General features: G+C 50.6%; 7 protein-coding genes across 7 annotated transcripts; 5 read left to right on the plus strand and 2 right to left on the minus strand.

Annotated features, from left to right (window-relative positions):
* Positions 1-816: 816 nt before the first annotated feature.
* NFIA_108030 (ankyrin repeat domain-containing protein) lies at positions 817-2,295 on the plus strand (the record flags this gene model as incomplete). Its single annotated transcript, XM_001267206.1, has 1 exon — positions 817-2,295. One exon carries the CDS (start codon positions 817-819, stop codon positions 2,293-2,295), a length of 1,479 nt encoding a protein of 492 aa, XP_001267207.1.
* Positions 2,296-2,853: 558 nt separating this feature from the next.
* On the minus strand, positions 2,854-3,831 carry NFIA_108040 (uncharacterized protein; the record flags this gene model as incomplete). The annotated part of the gene is made up of 2 exons (XM_001267207.1): positions 2,854-3,483; positions 3,808-3,831. The coding sequence occupies 2 exons, from the start codon at positions 3,829-3,831 to the stop codon at positions 2,854-2,856; spliced, it is 654 nt and encodes a 217-aa protein (XP_001267208.1).
* Positions 3,832-4,373: 542 nt separating this feature from the next.
* Positions 4,374-5,750, plus strand: NFIA_108050 (uncharacterized protein; the record flags this gene model as incomplete). Its single annotated transcript, XM_001267208.1, has 1 exon — positions 4,374-5,750. The coding sequence occupies one exon, from the start codon at positions 4,374-4,376 to the stop codon at positions 5,748-5,750; it is 1,377 nt and encodes a 458-aa protein (XP_001267209.1).
* A 366-nt stretch (positions 5,751-6,116) lies between these two features.
* Positions 6,117-7,937, minus strand: NFIA_108060 (threonine dehydratase, biosynthetic; the record flags this gene model as incomplete). The annotated part of the gene is made up of 2 exons (XM_001267209.1): positions 6,117-7,417; positions 7,472-7,937. The coding sequence occupies 2 exons, from the start codon at positions 7,935-7,937 to the stop codon at positions 6,117-6,119; spliced, it is 1,767 nt and encodes a 588-aa protein (XP_001267210.1).
* A 1,059-nt stretch (positions 7,938-8,996) lies between these two features.
* Positions 8,997-9,682, plus strand: rcf1 (respiratory supercomplex assembly factor RCF1; the record flags this gene model as incomplete). Its single annotated transcript, XM_001267210.1, has 3 exons — positions 8,997-9,037; positions 9,115-9,185; positions 9,249-9,682. 3 exons carry the CDS (start codon positions 8,997-8,999, stop codon positions 9,680-9,682), a joined length of 546 nt encoding a protein of 181 aa, XP_001267211.1.
* Positions 9,683-10,966: 1,284 nt separating this feature from the next.
* On the plus strand, positions 10,967-11,563 carry NFIA_108080 (YbhB/YbcL family Raf kinase inhibitor-like protein; the record flags this gene model as incomplete). Its single annotated transcript, XM_001267211.1, has 2 exons — positions 10,967-11,090; positions 11,148-11,563. 2 exons carry the CDS (start codon positions 10,967-10,969, stop codon positions 11,561-11,563), a joined length of 540 nt encoding a protein of 179 aa, XP_001267212.1.
* A 272-nt stretch (positions 11,564-11,835) lies between these two features.
* On the plus strand, positions 11,836-14,480 carry NFIA_108090 (elongation factor G; the record flags this gene model as incomplete). Its single annotated transcript, XM_001267212.1, has 4 exons — positions 11,836-12,047; positions 12,151-12,262; positions 12,328-14,357; positions 14,426-14,480. 4 exons carry the CDS (start codon positions 11,836-11,838, stop codon positions 14,478-14,480), a joined length of 2,409 nt encoding a protein of 802 aa, XP_001267213.1.
* Between the last annotated feature and the right edge of the window lie 677 nt (positions 14,481-15,157).

Here is a 15,157-nt window from a genome sequence, read left to right on the forward strand (position 1 = left end):
AAGGAATGGTAGCCTTTACCGCGACAAATCGTTCTTGATCGGCCGCTCAGAGGTGAAACGGTCAGATGGTCAGCTTCATGCTCCCAAGGTGATCATCAAATCCGCGGAGCAAATGTTCGTCGGAGTTTCTGTATCACCGAGATCCGGGCCCATCACCATCCACCAATCCATAGGTAGGTAGCAGGTACTGCATGCAGTCAAGGTTCGATGGAACGATTTACTTCGTCTCTGGGTTACTACTATGGCAGCATTTGTATCAGGTATCATTACGAGGCACCCTCGATCGTGATGAAATGTACTACATGAAGTCAGGACATCAGGTTCTGCTTCAACCCATACCTGGAACGACACAAGCCCGGGTCAGTGCTTGACCAGAATTGAAGCGCGGCTCACTGACGATGCTCTGTTTTGTTGGTGAAAGGGAACATTGAGGAGAGAAAGGCAAGTGAAACGTTGCGGGAGCCTTCACCATTCATACAGCCGAGAATACGACGAGGCGGAGCTTATCAAGTTGGTGGCTGTGGACCTGCATCTCAATGACGGAGAGCAATGCCCCTCGCTCTACCGCCAGAGTATATATCGCTAGTCTTCATGATTCTCATGACATATTTGCTCCCTGTGTTGGATATCCAACGTCAATATGTCGTTGCTTGACCTCCCCTTGGAAATCTTCCAAGGAATTCTCGATTTTGTTGTTATCCAACAGAGACACCGATCGATCCAGCTTCGTCTGGTAAATCGTGAGTCTGCATCGCCCCCTAGTAGTCATTACGTGGCTGGAATGCTGAACCTCTAGGACTGTTGGACCATAAAATCATGCTTGCATACGCCAGGATCAGAATCCTGGGGGGGGATAGGCTATTCTGGGAGCGAAGTTGGAGCGTACAGGAAAGATTCATGGTGGCCTACTTCCTTCATCAGGGACGGGACGACGATGACTCCTCAGGCACTGATATCATATCCCTGATGAACCACTGGGTGGATCGTCTTGTGCGGGACTCAACCAAGGGTAGCGAGAGAAACAAGTTGCGTTATCAATTCATGAAGCGACTTATATCACACACAAAGCACAAGGTTTGCCGCGTCGTTTTAGCGGCCGAGAGTGACTCCATTGCTTTTGACCCGTCTTATGAACTGTTGTTTGCAGCAACGTATAACAGGGACTTTGAACTTGTGGATCAACTATCGCAGGATACGCGCCGCATCCGCGAGGATGCCAAGTCGGGGCTGTTCGAGGATCGACTTATCGAGGCAGCGGTCAAGTCCCTCGATCCGAAGATCGTGGAGATGCTTCTGCGGCGTGGCGCCAGGATGCACCCAGTGGACTCAGATGAGAAAAGCTGGGACTCCCCGGTGGTAGTGGCCGTTGAAGATTGGAGCGCGAAGATACTCCAACTCCTCCTGCGGCCCGAGTTCGGTCTCAGGACCTCTGGCGTGGCGTATCAGCGCGCAATTGTCAAGGCGATGAGCATGGATCGGACAGAAGCTGTGGCGACGCTACTGGACCATTACACCGCACCGCTATCTGAATCGCGCTATCTTTTGACGGAAGGCCTTCGGGAGGCTTGCAGGTCGGGCCGCGTTGACTTCGTCCGTCTCCTCCTTGACAACGGAGCCGACGTCAATGAGACGCTCGACTACAATAGGCAGACTCTAGAACCACTGCCTCTGGCGTACGCCGGCTGGAAAGGCCATGTGGGAGTAATGCGTCTCCTACTGGCCAGGGGGGCGAGCATCGGTGAGCACGCCGACAGATCAATCGATGTTCCTCCTGGTCCCCAGGCAATGCGCGCAGTAGCTTGGGGCGGTCACTACGACGCGATGGAGGTCCTCATCGACGCTGGCCTTCGGCTAAGTATCTGTGACTGGACTAATGTGATGTTTATCCTGAGTTGCCACCCAAACGCGGCGAAGCTCGCGAGAACGATCCTTGATGACGGGCATCTCCGTGTGAGTCTCCTGCTTGTTCCCGACGAGGACGACGGCCCCGTACTGGCAGACCTCGTGTTTCTGGCGTGCGTGCATGGCAATTTCGAATATCTCAAGGCATTATTTGACCACGGCGCGCCACTGAACGACGACGCCATTTACAGCCAAAGGGGATATCCGCCTCCCATTGTGATGGCCATGTGCTGGCGCCAAGACACTCTTGTGGAGGCCTTGACAAAGCTCGGAGCACATGAGGTTGATCCCTTGCAAAGCATTATTGGGGATCGCTTCAAGAATGGGGACTTTCCTTGCGATCCGCCGCCTCCTCCTCCGTGCCATCACTATTTTTCTGCTAAGGTCGTTTGAATGCTGCTGCTGTATGGAAGTGGTCTGGCTCATAACTGGATAGTATAATATGCGATGTGGGAAAGCTTCGTTTGGGGTAGTATACCCGATTCTGTAGCATATTCTGTCCGCTGCTGTAGGAGCTGCTTCCGGCTTGATATGTCCAGCAATAGCAGTGACCACAGCTTGTTTCTTTAACGTACAATACTACCTTCACGCTTCTTGCTGCTCGATGAAGCCTTACAAATGTAGTATGGTGTATCTCCCAGATTCTAACCCAACCCTCTCCGGGATTATTTCACTTTAGCTTTCCAGACTTTCCAAGTTATTCCCGCACAGTTGGGATCCATTGCAATAATGCACTTGAAATTAATCTTCTCAAAAAAGCTAGTAAACATAGCAACCCCTCAAAAATCAAACACATACATGCCCTCTTTCCTCTCTTCCCTCTCCTCTCTTACCACAGAATACCTACAGTCTCGGTACTTCTACCCATCAGAGTATAAGAAACAAAGAGACCAGACGTGGAAGACAAACAGCAGTACGCTATCACTTCCTTCTCCATGCATAATCCAAGGCTCAATCGCGCCCAAGAATCCAAGCAATAGCAGGCGTACCGCCCTCGTCCTCCAGTGAGATTTCTGCCCTCTGAGGCACCAGCTTGTTCAGCTCGGATGGACCGTTATGATCGGCCAGCATGTAGTACTTGGACTTGCCGCTACTCGAGGCAGCGAGGGCCTCGAATGGCTGCCCATCCGAAGCTCTGACAGTGAATCTGACGTTGTTGCCGCCGACTTCCTGCTGCGCCTTCCTAACGATTGCCTTAGCCTCGTCATTTCCCACGTCTGTGCCGACGATAAACTTGAGATCGCTCAGTTTAACATCAACGCCGTAGTCGGCCTTGCCCTCCGCAACGGCTTTCTTCCACGACTGGAAGAGCCACTCCGCCATGGGCAGTCTGTCCTTGAGCTCTAAACCGTTTTTGTAGAGGTCATTGTTGTCGCGGAACAGCCGGTTGGCGAGAATAGCCCGGTGCTTCACCGAGACATAGACTTCGGCCACGGTGGGGAGGTTCGGGTCCTGCTTGGTGGCGCCCCAGACTTCGTACCGGGTCCAGGAGGGATCTTTGTCAAAGAAGGACTTGCCCATGCTGATCCCCGTATTCTCCTTCATCCAAAGGGAGATCTTGCGGCCGAGAATAGACGATGTCTGAAACTCAAGTCAGGGCATTTGGCACCCTCTTATAGTACTTCTGCTACATTGACGCCGGCGGGGCAGTGCACCAAGGCAGACTGGACAAATGACGATCATCTACTTTCAATGTTGGTTTTATAATGATTTTCCAACTGCTGACATGAAACATTAGCTTATATCGAAGCTAATTGCCAGCGGTATCAGCTTTGCTGAAAGTGATCAACAGGCATGGCCCAATGGACAGGAATACACTGATACGGTCCAACTAGATATATATCACCAGCCAGGCATGTGGTCTTATGGCTAATAAGCCACATTAATTAAGAGAGGCAGAATTACCCCATTCTCCCACCTCGCCTGCATGATTTGCAGAAAACGGTCCAGTTATTGATGTCCTTGCCAATTGATCCATCCTATGTTGTTCCTATTCCAGCCATTAGGGCAGGCTTCTAGGGTTCCCGTTCCTCAGTCGCGGAGGTAACCCGAGATAGTAAACAACAGAAACCTACTTGTCACAACTCCAAGAACTGCTTCAACCGCATCTCCAAAGATGTATTACCAATACTATGATCCTCCGCCATCACCGGAGCCCCTAAATCAGGCGTCTTCACCTACGACAAAGACGGCATCAAAGTGGGATGTTTTACCCGAGCCTCTTTTCAGGAATTGAGGCTGCTCTTTCGCAAAAATGCGTCTAGTGCTCGCGTCAGGTCTGCAACCAAGGCGTGGGTTACAGCGCAGTTACATCTTTACGGAATCCCTTTTCAGGCAAAGGCTAGTGCAGTTCAATTAAAGAGTGCTCTAGAGGCTGCAGTGAAGAACAGACAGGTGAGAAAAGCGGATCAGACTACCACGACGTGGGAGTGGACTGATCGCCCAAGTGCGTAAATCCGACGCCAGCAGTGATGGCCATTGAAAGGTCCTTGGCTGAACAATACCACAACTTGGAAAGAGCTCGTGAGGAACGTATCAACCGTGAATACGCGGCTAAATTTGCAACGCTGGAGTCTCCTCTCGAGGCTCGCTTTGATCCTCGCTTGTTCCTTGCCAAGTATTTCCTCGGACCGACCGGGGCCCCAGATAAAGAGAAGCAACGAGAGGCGTTGATCCTTGAAGATGTTGATGGATCAGATTTCTCAAAGGCTGTGCGAGGAGTACCCGGTCTTCTCGCACATATCACTAGGCGACTGACTTTAGTTGGATGGGAAGATAGCTTCGACCGTGGACTCGATGCTGCCTTTGCGACTTGTTCTGCACCTGGAGCTCGGTTTCACACCCCCACATCTGAGGCTAATTTCGACCTTGACCGTTTCATGGCAAAGTATTTCCTTGACGGCTTGAATGGCAAGCCTGATCCGAAGAAGACCGCCGACCCAATCGAGCTCTACCCATTCTTTGAGCATCTGCCACGCCTCATAAGTGTTGTAAAGTCAATACCAGGGCTACACCTTATACAGGTTGAAGGTGCGTGGAGCAAGTACACGATCGTTGGCTGGGACATCGCCAAAGTCATGGCTATTAAGGAAAGATATGAAGATGAAAGGGAACGAGAAAAGGCTGAAGAAGAAGCCAAAAAGCTCGCACAAAGGCAAGAATGCTGGCAAAAAGCGTTACAGCCTCATCGGGATTATATGAAAAGCTACCGCCCTCCCGCCGGTCCGCTGACGCTGGACGATCTCGTGGGATCGTATACCATTCTTTGTGAAGCAATAGATGAACACCTGGGTAATTATCATGACGAGCTGACGCTCGAGATCCAGAAACCAGCCAGCGCAAACGGAGTAGTGGCCGCGTTCAATCTGGGTCTCATTGAAGGAACCATGCTGCTAGCGTTGTCCCATGATTCACTGCACCGTCTCCTTGAAGAACAGCCTCCTGAGTTGACCTATTACGAAGAGGACGAGGAAGATGAGTCCGATGGCTATGGGTCAACCTCGAAAAAACGCAAAGCAAGCGAACCATCAGGAGGACAAGCCATCAGACGCCGGCTGGGTGAGGCCCCCAAACCGAATCGTGTGTACCTCCAGTGGGGGGGCCGAGTGGTCGACGCGGAAATCGAGGTCGATCAGGGCGACGAACACACCGGATATCTCGACTTTGACGCTTCAAAGGCAACCGCTCGCGGAGAATGGGTCTACCCGGCGATGTGGGGTAAAGAAAGAAAGCTTGCTTTCTCGATCTATAAACGCGGAGATCAACCTCGAGAGACTCCGACGAATTGGAATTACTGGGCCGAGAAGTGGTACGACATAGAATGCAGGCAGCGCTGGGGCGGTTGGTGACTTGTATCAACATCAGGGCCTCAAAGAGTGGCCTTCAGTAGCCAGCTTGAAAGTGACTGGATTTTCAAGCTGACGATGATCTGTCGCTTCTGATCGTTGACCGATGGTTACAGCCGATCCGCTGCTGCTAAGATATCCTCTCGCCTCGTAATCTCAAGCAGATGAGAATTGAAATCCATTGCTATATACAAGCCAGTTCATTAAAAGCAGGCTTCAACCTCTAATCTATCTGATGCTTCGACCCGAACGCCGACGAAAATACAGTATTCTTTTCATCCCGAGAGAAAATTAACAACCTGACCCAGTCAAGTATTCCCTCTAGCAGAAACGCAAAATAACGGAGAAAATGTGATGCACGTATTATTTTTAACAACGTAGGAATGTCTGGTAGGTGGGAGAGTCAGTTTGCTCGCTGAACGGATAGCCGAGGTCGTTGAGGAAGGCCTCCAGATCCTTCTTCTCGTCATTCGGGCACTGAATGCCTGCCAGTACCTTTCCGACATCACCACCATAGTTGCGGTAGTGGAACAGGGAGATGTTCTGGTTGGGCCGGAGCGTCGTGAGGAACTTGGCCAAAGCTCCTGGACGCTCTGGAAATTCGAACATGAAAAGACGTTCATCCTTGACGTCGCAGCGTCCTCCAACCAGGAAACGCACGTGTCGCTTGGCAAGCTCGTCGTCGCTCAAATCCTTCGCGGGCATGCCCGCCTTTTCGAGCTGATCCATAATCTTCGCCAAGTCTTCGCGACCTGTCAGCGCAGACAAGGAGATACCCATCAGGACATCGGCGGACTCGGCACGAGCATAACGGTAACTGAAGGCGGTTACGGCTTGAGGAAGGACCACCTCGACGAGATTTGCGAAAGCACCAGGCTTCTCGGGAATGTTGACGCTTAGCAGCGCCTCCTTCCGCTCTCCCAAAGCAGCACGCTCAGCCACAAATCGCAAGCGGTCGAAGTCCATGTTTGCGCCAGATGTGATGGCGACCAGCTCCCGGTTGGTGTCGGGGCTAGGGTTCTGGGAGATGTACTTCTTGAGACCTGCGAGCGCCAGGGCACCAGCGGGCTCGATGATAGATCTGGTATCTTCAAACGCATCCTTGATGGCGGCACAGGTCTCATCGGTCGAAACCAAAATGACATCATCAATTACCTCACGGGCAAGACGATATGTTTCCTCTCCCACAGTCTTCACAGCCGCACCGTCCGCAAAGAGTCCAACCTCCCTAAGGAAAACTCGAGATCCTTCGCCCAACGACCGGGCCATGGCATTGGCATCGTAGGCCTCGACTCCGATAACCTTCACATGCGGCGCAATGCGCTTCAGATAAACCCCGATACCGGCAATCAGCCCACCTCCGCCGACAGCGCAGAAAACAGCCTCGAGTTTCTCCAAGTTTGCTTGACGCAGAATTTCCATTCCAATGGTACCCTGTCCCGCAATCACGTACGGATCATCGAAGGGAGGAATGCTGGTGAGACCGTGCTGCTTCTCCAGTCGATGAGCTTCCTCCTTGGCAGCGTCGAAGTCGTTTCCGTGAAGGATGACACTGCCGCCGAGACGCGCAACATTCAAATGCTTGATGGCAGGGGTGCCCGAGGGCATGACGATGGTCGCGGGGATCTTGAGCTTGCGGGCGGAAAATGCAACGCCTTGTGCGTGGTTACCTATATACCTGTCAGCTCTCCTCGAGGCGAGTCACCACATTGGAAGGCTCTGACCTGCGGAGCATGCAATAACACCCTTCCACCGCTGCTCGGGGGTCAAATGCGCCATCTTGTTGTAAGCTCCACGGAGCTTGAAGCTGAATACAGGGAGCATGTCCTCCCGCTTGAGAAGCACCCGACATTCCAGACGATTGCTAAGATTGATGGCGTGATGGAGAGGTGTCTCCTGAATAACATCGTAGACCCGTGACGTCAAGATAAGGCGAAGGTACTGCGTCGCCAGGATGGTGGTTAATTGTATTCTGGAACCAGACCCATTGAGTGAGGAGCTTACATCTGGGTAGCCATTGGGGAGCAGAAATGCATTTGGGATACCCCAGTCTCGGGATAAGCCCAGCGCGGTGTTTTGGTCCTTCTCCGAGGGGGGAGTGGGAGCGGCGGTGTACTCAGTCAGAGCGAGGTTGCTCAGCTTTGCAGTGACCGGAGTTGTCGTACCGTTCGTGGCAGGTTGATCGGGCATAATGGGCCTATATCTCAAATCAAAGACACTGATTGCGATTTAGAGTCAGAAGAACGCAATCCAAGGAGTCGGCGGCGAGATCAAAAATTCGCCGGCAGTGGCACAATCACGCCTTCGACAAACATTAATCCTTCCCGCTCTGGAATGCCGTGATCGGAGCGGAATTGTTGACTCATCAGCCCTCACCTTGAGCCCTAATTGCCCTGCAGGTGAAGGTATTTTCTGCAACATCTTGTTGAATAATTTCAGTGTCACAAGCTGAGATCAGTTAACTATAGTCTTGATACTCATTCTGAGCATAAGATTTGGACACCCTTGTGGATGGTCTGACCTGGTTCAATCTGCGATAAACAGTACCAACTACATACGTGGCATACTACTCAGATGATGCGAACTACTCATTGCTCTGATCGTCGAAAAGCTTGGCTAACTATAAACTCCTGACGTTCAAGAGACATACTCTTCAATGGACGTCGGTCTCGAGTTAAATATAAGCTTAGGTTCAGCTTGTTTTCTGCGAGGCCGTGTATCATTCCTAGTTCCTATGTAAAAGTAGACAATCTCCAGTCACAAGAGCAGAAGCTAACATTTATACCAGTAGCTAACTACCTAGACGGAGGACTTCCCCGTGCATTTTAAGCCGTGATTCCTCTTTTCACCAGTGTACAGATGTACCTCTGGTGTAAATAGCTTCAAATCGCTGTCAGTGAATAGAATGTAAAAAACACGACTATGGTAACGTACGATACGGGTACTGAACTTTACCGTCAAGATCTCCGAATTCTCCGCAATGTCATGTTGTCTCCAGAAGTTCGATAGGTTGAGGCGACATCTGCCTTCCTTAATTCGGAAAGAGAGACTGTTGAAGAAAACAGTCTGCTTGAATCATCAATCACTCTATTACTTTTTATCCTTGCAAAGCCTGGTCCTTTGCAGTGCTCTCCTCCATTTTCATTTTGATTAGAGTAGTGGCGTGTCACCACCCCCGAATCAATTCCGCGCAGCTTGATAACTCTTTGGCGGATCGAACGACTCACCTCGTGATACTCCAAAGACAAAATGCTCAACGAACCCCTTCCTTCCTCCATGGAGGATAACCCGTACGTACCGATCAACTTCATCCGCTAACTATTGAGACGCGGAGTAACAGGATAGCTAACCAATCATAAACCACCAGCCAATTCAAGGAGGAGACCTCTCTCCAGAAATTCCGCAGACGCCTCAAGGAGGAACCCTTGATCCCGCTAGGTGAGTTAAGTTGAGATACGCATCCTCCAGTAGCTCCGAGCTGATACAGATTTTCGCGTCCAGGATGCGCCGCCACATGTTACGCCCTTTACCGCGCATACAGATCGATGAAGGCCGGTGACTCGGTCGAAATGAACAAGATGTTCCGTGCTCGTATCTACGCCCAATTCTTCACACTTGTCGCTGTTGTTGCCGGAGGCATGTACTTCAAGACGGAGCGCCAGCAACGGAGGGAATTCGAGAAGATGGTGGAGCAGCGGAAGGCACAGGAGAAGCGGGATGCTTGGTTGCGTGAACTTGAAATCCGAGACAAGGAAGATAAGGACTGGAGGGAGCGTCATGCCGCCATTGAGGCTGCTGCTAAGGAAGCTGGCAAGAGGCCGGCGCCGAATAAGATTCCAGAGCAGGACGCTGCTCGGTCAGCTATTGAGCCTGCTGATGAGAAGTCGATTGGGGTACTAGCTGCTGTGCGAGATTTATGGATGCAGCAAAAGTGAACTTGACATTACGAAAATGCGTCATTTACGATGTGGTTCCTCGCAATAACATGTACATATATACATTTCAGGGTCCTGTAAGAGTACGAGAAGCTCTCCTTCACCAGCCAAGTTTGAGCCAGGCCAGATGCCTTGTAGCAGACGCGACCATGGGTCGTCTCCGACAAGATCGATTCAACTCGCGATTTGTTCGTCGATATACCGTTTCATAGTTTCGAACTCGGCTTTCCCAGTCTGCCAAATGGTCAGTCGGCAAGCTTAGAACTCAGGAGCAATGCCTCATACCGAGACGAGATATCGTATATGTTGCTTTATTACAAGCAAACAACGAATTAGCCATGCGCTTCTGGGCCGTTGTGCAGATACTCACCAAGTCTGTTACGTTGCGATGCCGCTCAAATCCTGAACGAGCATAGCTGCGCAGCTCATCCCGAGTCGACGATTTGGGAATCTCTTTATGTCGAGATATCAATCAGCTTGCAAGGCTCAACATGTCATGGCAACTCAAATCTAGACTTCCGAGTACGGGAGACTAACTGTTCAGCGCCCTGACTATCTCGCGCCATAGACCGAGGACCCGCTGTCTTTGTATGAACTACCAAGCGCATTAATATAGCTTATTTCAAAGATGCTTGATATGGAGATGTTACATACATGGTCCAAACTAACTGCTGGCTTTCTGAGTTTCGAAGGCTGGCTGCGGGAGACAGAGGCAAGCAGTCTCAAAGATGAACGCATCTTTTCATAAGCTGCCTAAGTCTTGATATAGAAAGTTGACAACATTGACCATAAGACGCCCCAATCTGCTTCATGAACGGTACCCTGCTATACTCAAAAATAGGTATTCATGACATATTCAGCTGAAGGTAAACCAATGGCGGCGGAAGACAAGGCGGTGAAATAGATTTTCAAGGGGTGTATTGTCTTGTATGGTACAGTTGCATACAATACATCATACCTACCTAGCTGGATGTATCTAGTTGAGACTTTAGTGGCTTTGACAGAGAGAGCTTCATGTATTTATTCGCACCCCTATCACAGGTCAAGTAGATCAATGATAATGATATTGTCCAATATGAGAATCACATGAAGGCAACGATAAATCGACTTGATGGGACGCCTAAGTCTGTTACCTCCATTAAGCCCGTTAACACCGAACTACCGCATGGGAAGGTTGTACAGATCACCCCCTCACTTATTTGACTCCTATTACCTGGCTTCATCTATGAACTTGGCATCTTTGTCGAGATAGGCAAGTTCGTATTCATCGACTAATCAATCAAAATGCCGTCGATTTCATCCGTCGAAGCCGTCTTGTCTGTTGCCGAGAAGGATAGCTCCAAGCTTCTTGGCCTGGCATTCGGCGAGCAACGCATCACAACGCCTGGGCAATACCTTCCCAGAAGTGGTTAGTAGGCTCAAGGAAACAATAATCCAATTACTGATGCATGAAATCCGCATCTAGATGCACAGAAAGAGCCCCAGATTTCGTTCAACGTGTCATCTGGCGCCTATATTGTCATTAGTCTGGACCTGGATGCCCCATTTCCATCGCTGGGCTTCCTAGGACCCATCCTTCACTGGATACATCCGGGATTTAAGCCATCGACGAATACCACTGTCACGGGCCAAACCATCTTGACAACATCTGCCCCTTTTGTTGCGAACTATATTGGCCCTGCGCCTCCACCAGGCAGCGCGCCGCACCGATATGTTTTCTTGCTGTACGAGCAGCCAGAAGGCTTCGATATCGAGAGGCATGCTCCGAAGAACGGAAAGCCCGTTGGTAACTGGCAGAGGATAAGGTATGATCTGGATGCATTCGCGAAGGAAGTGAACCTGGGGCCAGTTTTGGCGGCGAACTATTTCCGCAGCAACTGAGATTGGACCATTTTGATTGATGCATAACTGGGATAATCATAATATTTATTGCCATAGTAGTTCCCAGGCTGTCAGTCATATTAACCTTACAGAGTAGATGCACTATAGAAATGGGTTTGAACTACCCCAATCTCATTGGTTGTAACTGAAATGATCACGTGCCTTGTTCCTGGCTTCCCCGAACTTTTTTTCGGAGCAGAAAAAAGATCGCGACGCTGAGAGTATCAGCAGCATCAGCACTCCCCAGTTCCCCGTGGTGGTGGTTGACAATCATGCGGTGCCCTTCTCTTGCACGGTTACCCCACCGTGCTCTATCTGGCTTGACCAAATCGCCTGTGCGTCTTCAGTCTCAGAACTTCTTGTATCAACGATGCGCGTCGACGGCCGCTCTCCGTTCACCCATTGCCGGCCCGGCTTATCAGTCGGTTTTCAACAGACACAATTTGCAACGACGGAATGCCTCCGCTGCTACCGCTGCCGCTGTGTAAGTAGTTCCTATCTCTAGTGATCATTGAATTTCCCTTGGAATTGCTAGACTCTATCTTGTGTCCTGTATGTTCAATCGCTAATCTTGCTCTTCCGTTCAGTCTCGAGGCCGCCGCTTCCAATCCCGACGGTCTGTCTCAGGAGGCAATCATTGACAACCTTGACCCTGCTGAAGCGATCAGACTGTCCAGGCTCCGGAACATTGGTATCGCTGTAAGTTATCTTCCGGGAAATTGGAGCATTAGCGTGGAGACGCAGCATCTGACTGGTGCTTATAGGCACACATTGACAGCGGAAAAACCACCTGTACCGAGCGAGTCCTCTTCTACACTGGTCGTATCAAGGCCATCCACGAAGTTCGCGGTCGTGATAATGTTGGTGCCAAGATGGACTCGATGGATCTCGAGCGTGAAAAGGGTATCACTATCCAGTCCGCAGCGACGTTCTGTGACTGGGTAAAGAAGGGAGACGATGGGAAAGAAGAGAAATACCACATCAACCTGATCGATACACCAGGGCACATCGACTTCACCATCGAAGTGGAGAGAGCGCTGCGCGTTCTTGATGGTGCTGTCATGATCCTGTGTGCTGTGTCAGGTGTCCAGTCCCAGACTATCACGGTCGACCGCCAGATGCGCCGCTACAACGTTCCTCGAATTTCCTTCGTCAACAAAATGGACCGTATGGGTGCCAATCCTTTCAAGGCTGTTGAACAGATCAACACCAAGCTCAAGATCCCTGCTGCTGCCGTTCAAGTGCCAATTGGTGCTGAAGACGAGTTCGAGGGTGTGGTCGACCTGATTCGTATGAAGTCTCTTTACAACGAAGGACCGAGCGGTGAGAATATCGTGATTAAGGATGAGATTCCTGAGAAGGTCAAGTCAGTCGTGGAGGAACGAAGGAGGATGCTCATCGAGACGCTTGCCGATGTCGACGACGAGATCGCTGAGCTCTTCCTGGAGGAGACTGAGCCTACGGAGCAGCAGCTCAAGGCCGCCATCCGCCGAGCAACCATTGGCTTGAAGTTCACTCCCGTCTTCATGGGTTCTGCACTGGCCAACAAATCCGTGCAGCCTATGCTTGATGGTGTCATCGACTACCTCCCCAACCCATCGGAAGTCGAAAACCTCGCTCTTGACCGGAAGCGCGACGAGGCTTCGGTCAAGCTTGTCCCTTACAACTCCCAGCCTTTCGTTGGTCTTGCTTTCAAGCTGGAAGAGAGCAACTTTGGGCAGTTGACCTACATTCGCGTGTACCAGGGTACCCTCCGCAAGGGCGCCAACGTCTTCAATGCTCGCAACAACAAGAAGGTCAAGGTTCCTCGCATTGTTCGCATGCACTCCAATGAGATGGAGGAGGTATCGGAGATCGGAGCCGGTGAAATTTGCGCCGTGTTCGGTGTGGATTGCGCCTCTGGCGACACTTTCACCGATGGACAGCTCGGTTACACCATGACTTCCATGTTCGTGCCCGAACCTGTCATCTCGCTTTCTATCAAGCCCAAGAACAACAAGGACTCGGCCAACTTCTCAAAGGCTATGGCTCGTTTCCAGAGAGAGGATCCCACCTTCCGGGTGTCCTACAATGCAGAGAGTGAGGAGACTCTGATTTCTGGCATGGGTGAATTGCATCTTGACATCTACATTGAGCGCATGCGTCGCGAATACCGCGTCGACTGTGTGACTGGCCCGCCTCAGGTCGCGTACCGCGAGACCATCGGCAACCGGGTCGAGTTCGACCACTTGCTCAAGAAACAGTCAGGTGGTCCTGGTGAATATGCCCGCGTCGTCGGCTGGATGGAGCCCACCGGCAAACTTGAGGACAACAAATTTGAGGAACAGATTGTTGGTGGTAGTATCTCCGAGAAGTTCCTTTTCGCTTGTGAGAAGGGTTTCAATCTTGCTTGCGAAAAGGGTCCGCTCATTGGTCACAAGGTGCTTGGTACCAGGATGGTGATCAACGATGGTGCTACCCACATGACGGATTCGTCCGAAATGTCGTTCAAGAACGCCACCCAGCAGGCTTTCCGGAAGGCCTTTATGGAAAGCAACCCTTCTGTCCTTGAGCCCATGATGAAGATTGTTGTCACCGCTCCTGGTGAGTTCCAAGGTGACGTTATCTCTCTCCTCAACAAGCGTAATGCTACGATCAATGATACCGAGACCGGTGTGGATGAGTTCACTGTGTATGCGGACTGCAGCTTGAACGGAATGTTCGGCTTCAGTACGCATCTGCGTGCTGCCACCCAGGGCAAGGGTGAATTTACCATGGAGTTCAGCCACTACGAGAAGGCTCAACCTCAATTACAGTATGTGCAATTTCTCACCCCTGATTGATAATGTGCCGCTCTGAACAATCACTGACAACTTCTTACAGAAAGGAACTCATTCAGAAGTACCTGAAGGCCCAGGCTGACAGGCACAAGAAATAAACGCTATGGTCATCGTCACTTGTCATTGCGCAGTCGTCTTGATTGCAGCCCTGGCCGTTCCATACATATCCGACTGGACAGTCTTTTACGAATCTTCTTCTGCTCAAGATGAAGCTCATACATACCCCTCGAGCATCTTGACATTCTACTACTACTACAGCGATCTGCTTCTCTCCACGTGTATTCTCATCTCATGTCCTCTTCGCCTTGTGCCCAAAGCATTTGGAGCCATGTATTACTTTGCAATATAGACAAACCCTGTGGGTCTTATGAGGGATTCTCTTTGGCTTTTGACAATATACCTTGTTATAGCAGCTGGGAAAAGTGAATTCTAAGATAATTTGCATTCTTCCACGAATATCGTCTCTCAAACGATTTAGGCTCAGGCTCCAGAACATCCACTGGATAGCTGGGCGACGTGCTGCCTCAATTGGAGAAATGGCTGTTGATGAAATCCACGTCGCGAGATAGTCAACCTTTGGAGGTGGGAGTCTTTATGACAATAGTAAGAAGATCAGTTCCTACGCATGTATCTATCTATGGCTGTGTCCCAGAGGTAAACTCTACCTTCCTAGGCTACCACAACTGGGGGAGCCATGGAAGAAGTGAATGAAAAAGGTATAGGGGTAGGCGCGGTATTCACAATGTCAAAATGGCCTAAAGATTTTGAGATTGTA

Source organism: Aspergillus fischeri, genomic scaffold (assembly GCF_000149645.3).
Source record: "Aspergillus fischeri NRRL 181 1099437636245 genomic scaffold, whole genome shotgun sequence".
NCBI classification, from domain to species: domain Eukaryota; kingdom Fungi; phylum Ascomycota; class Eurotiomycetes; order Eurotiales; family Aspergillaceae; genus Aspergillus; species Aspergillus fischeri.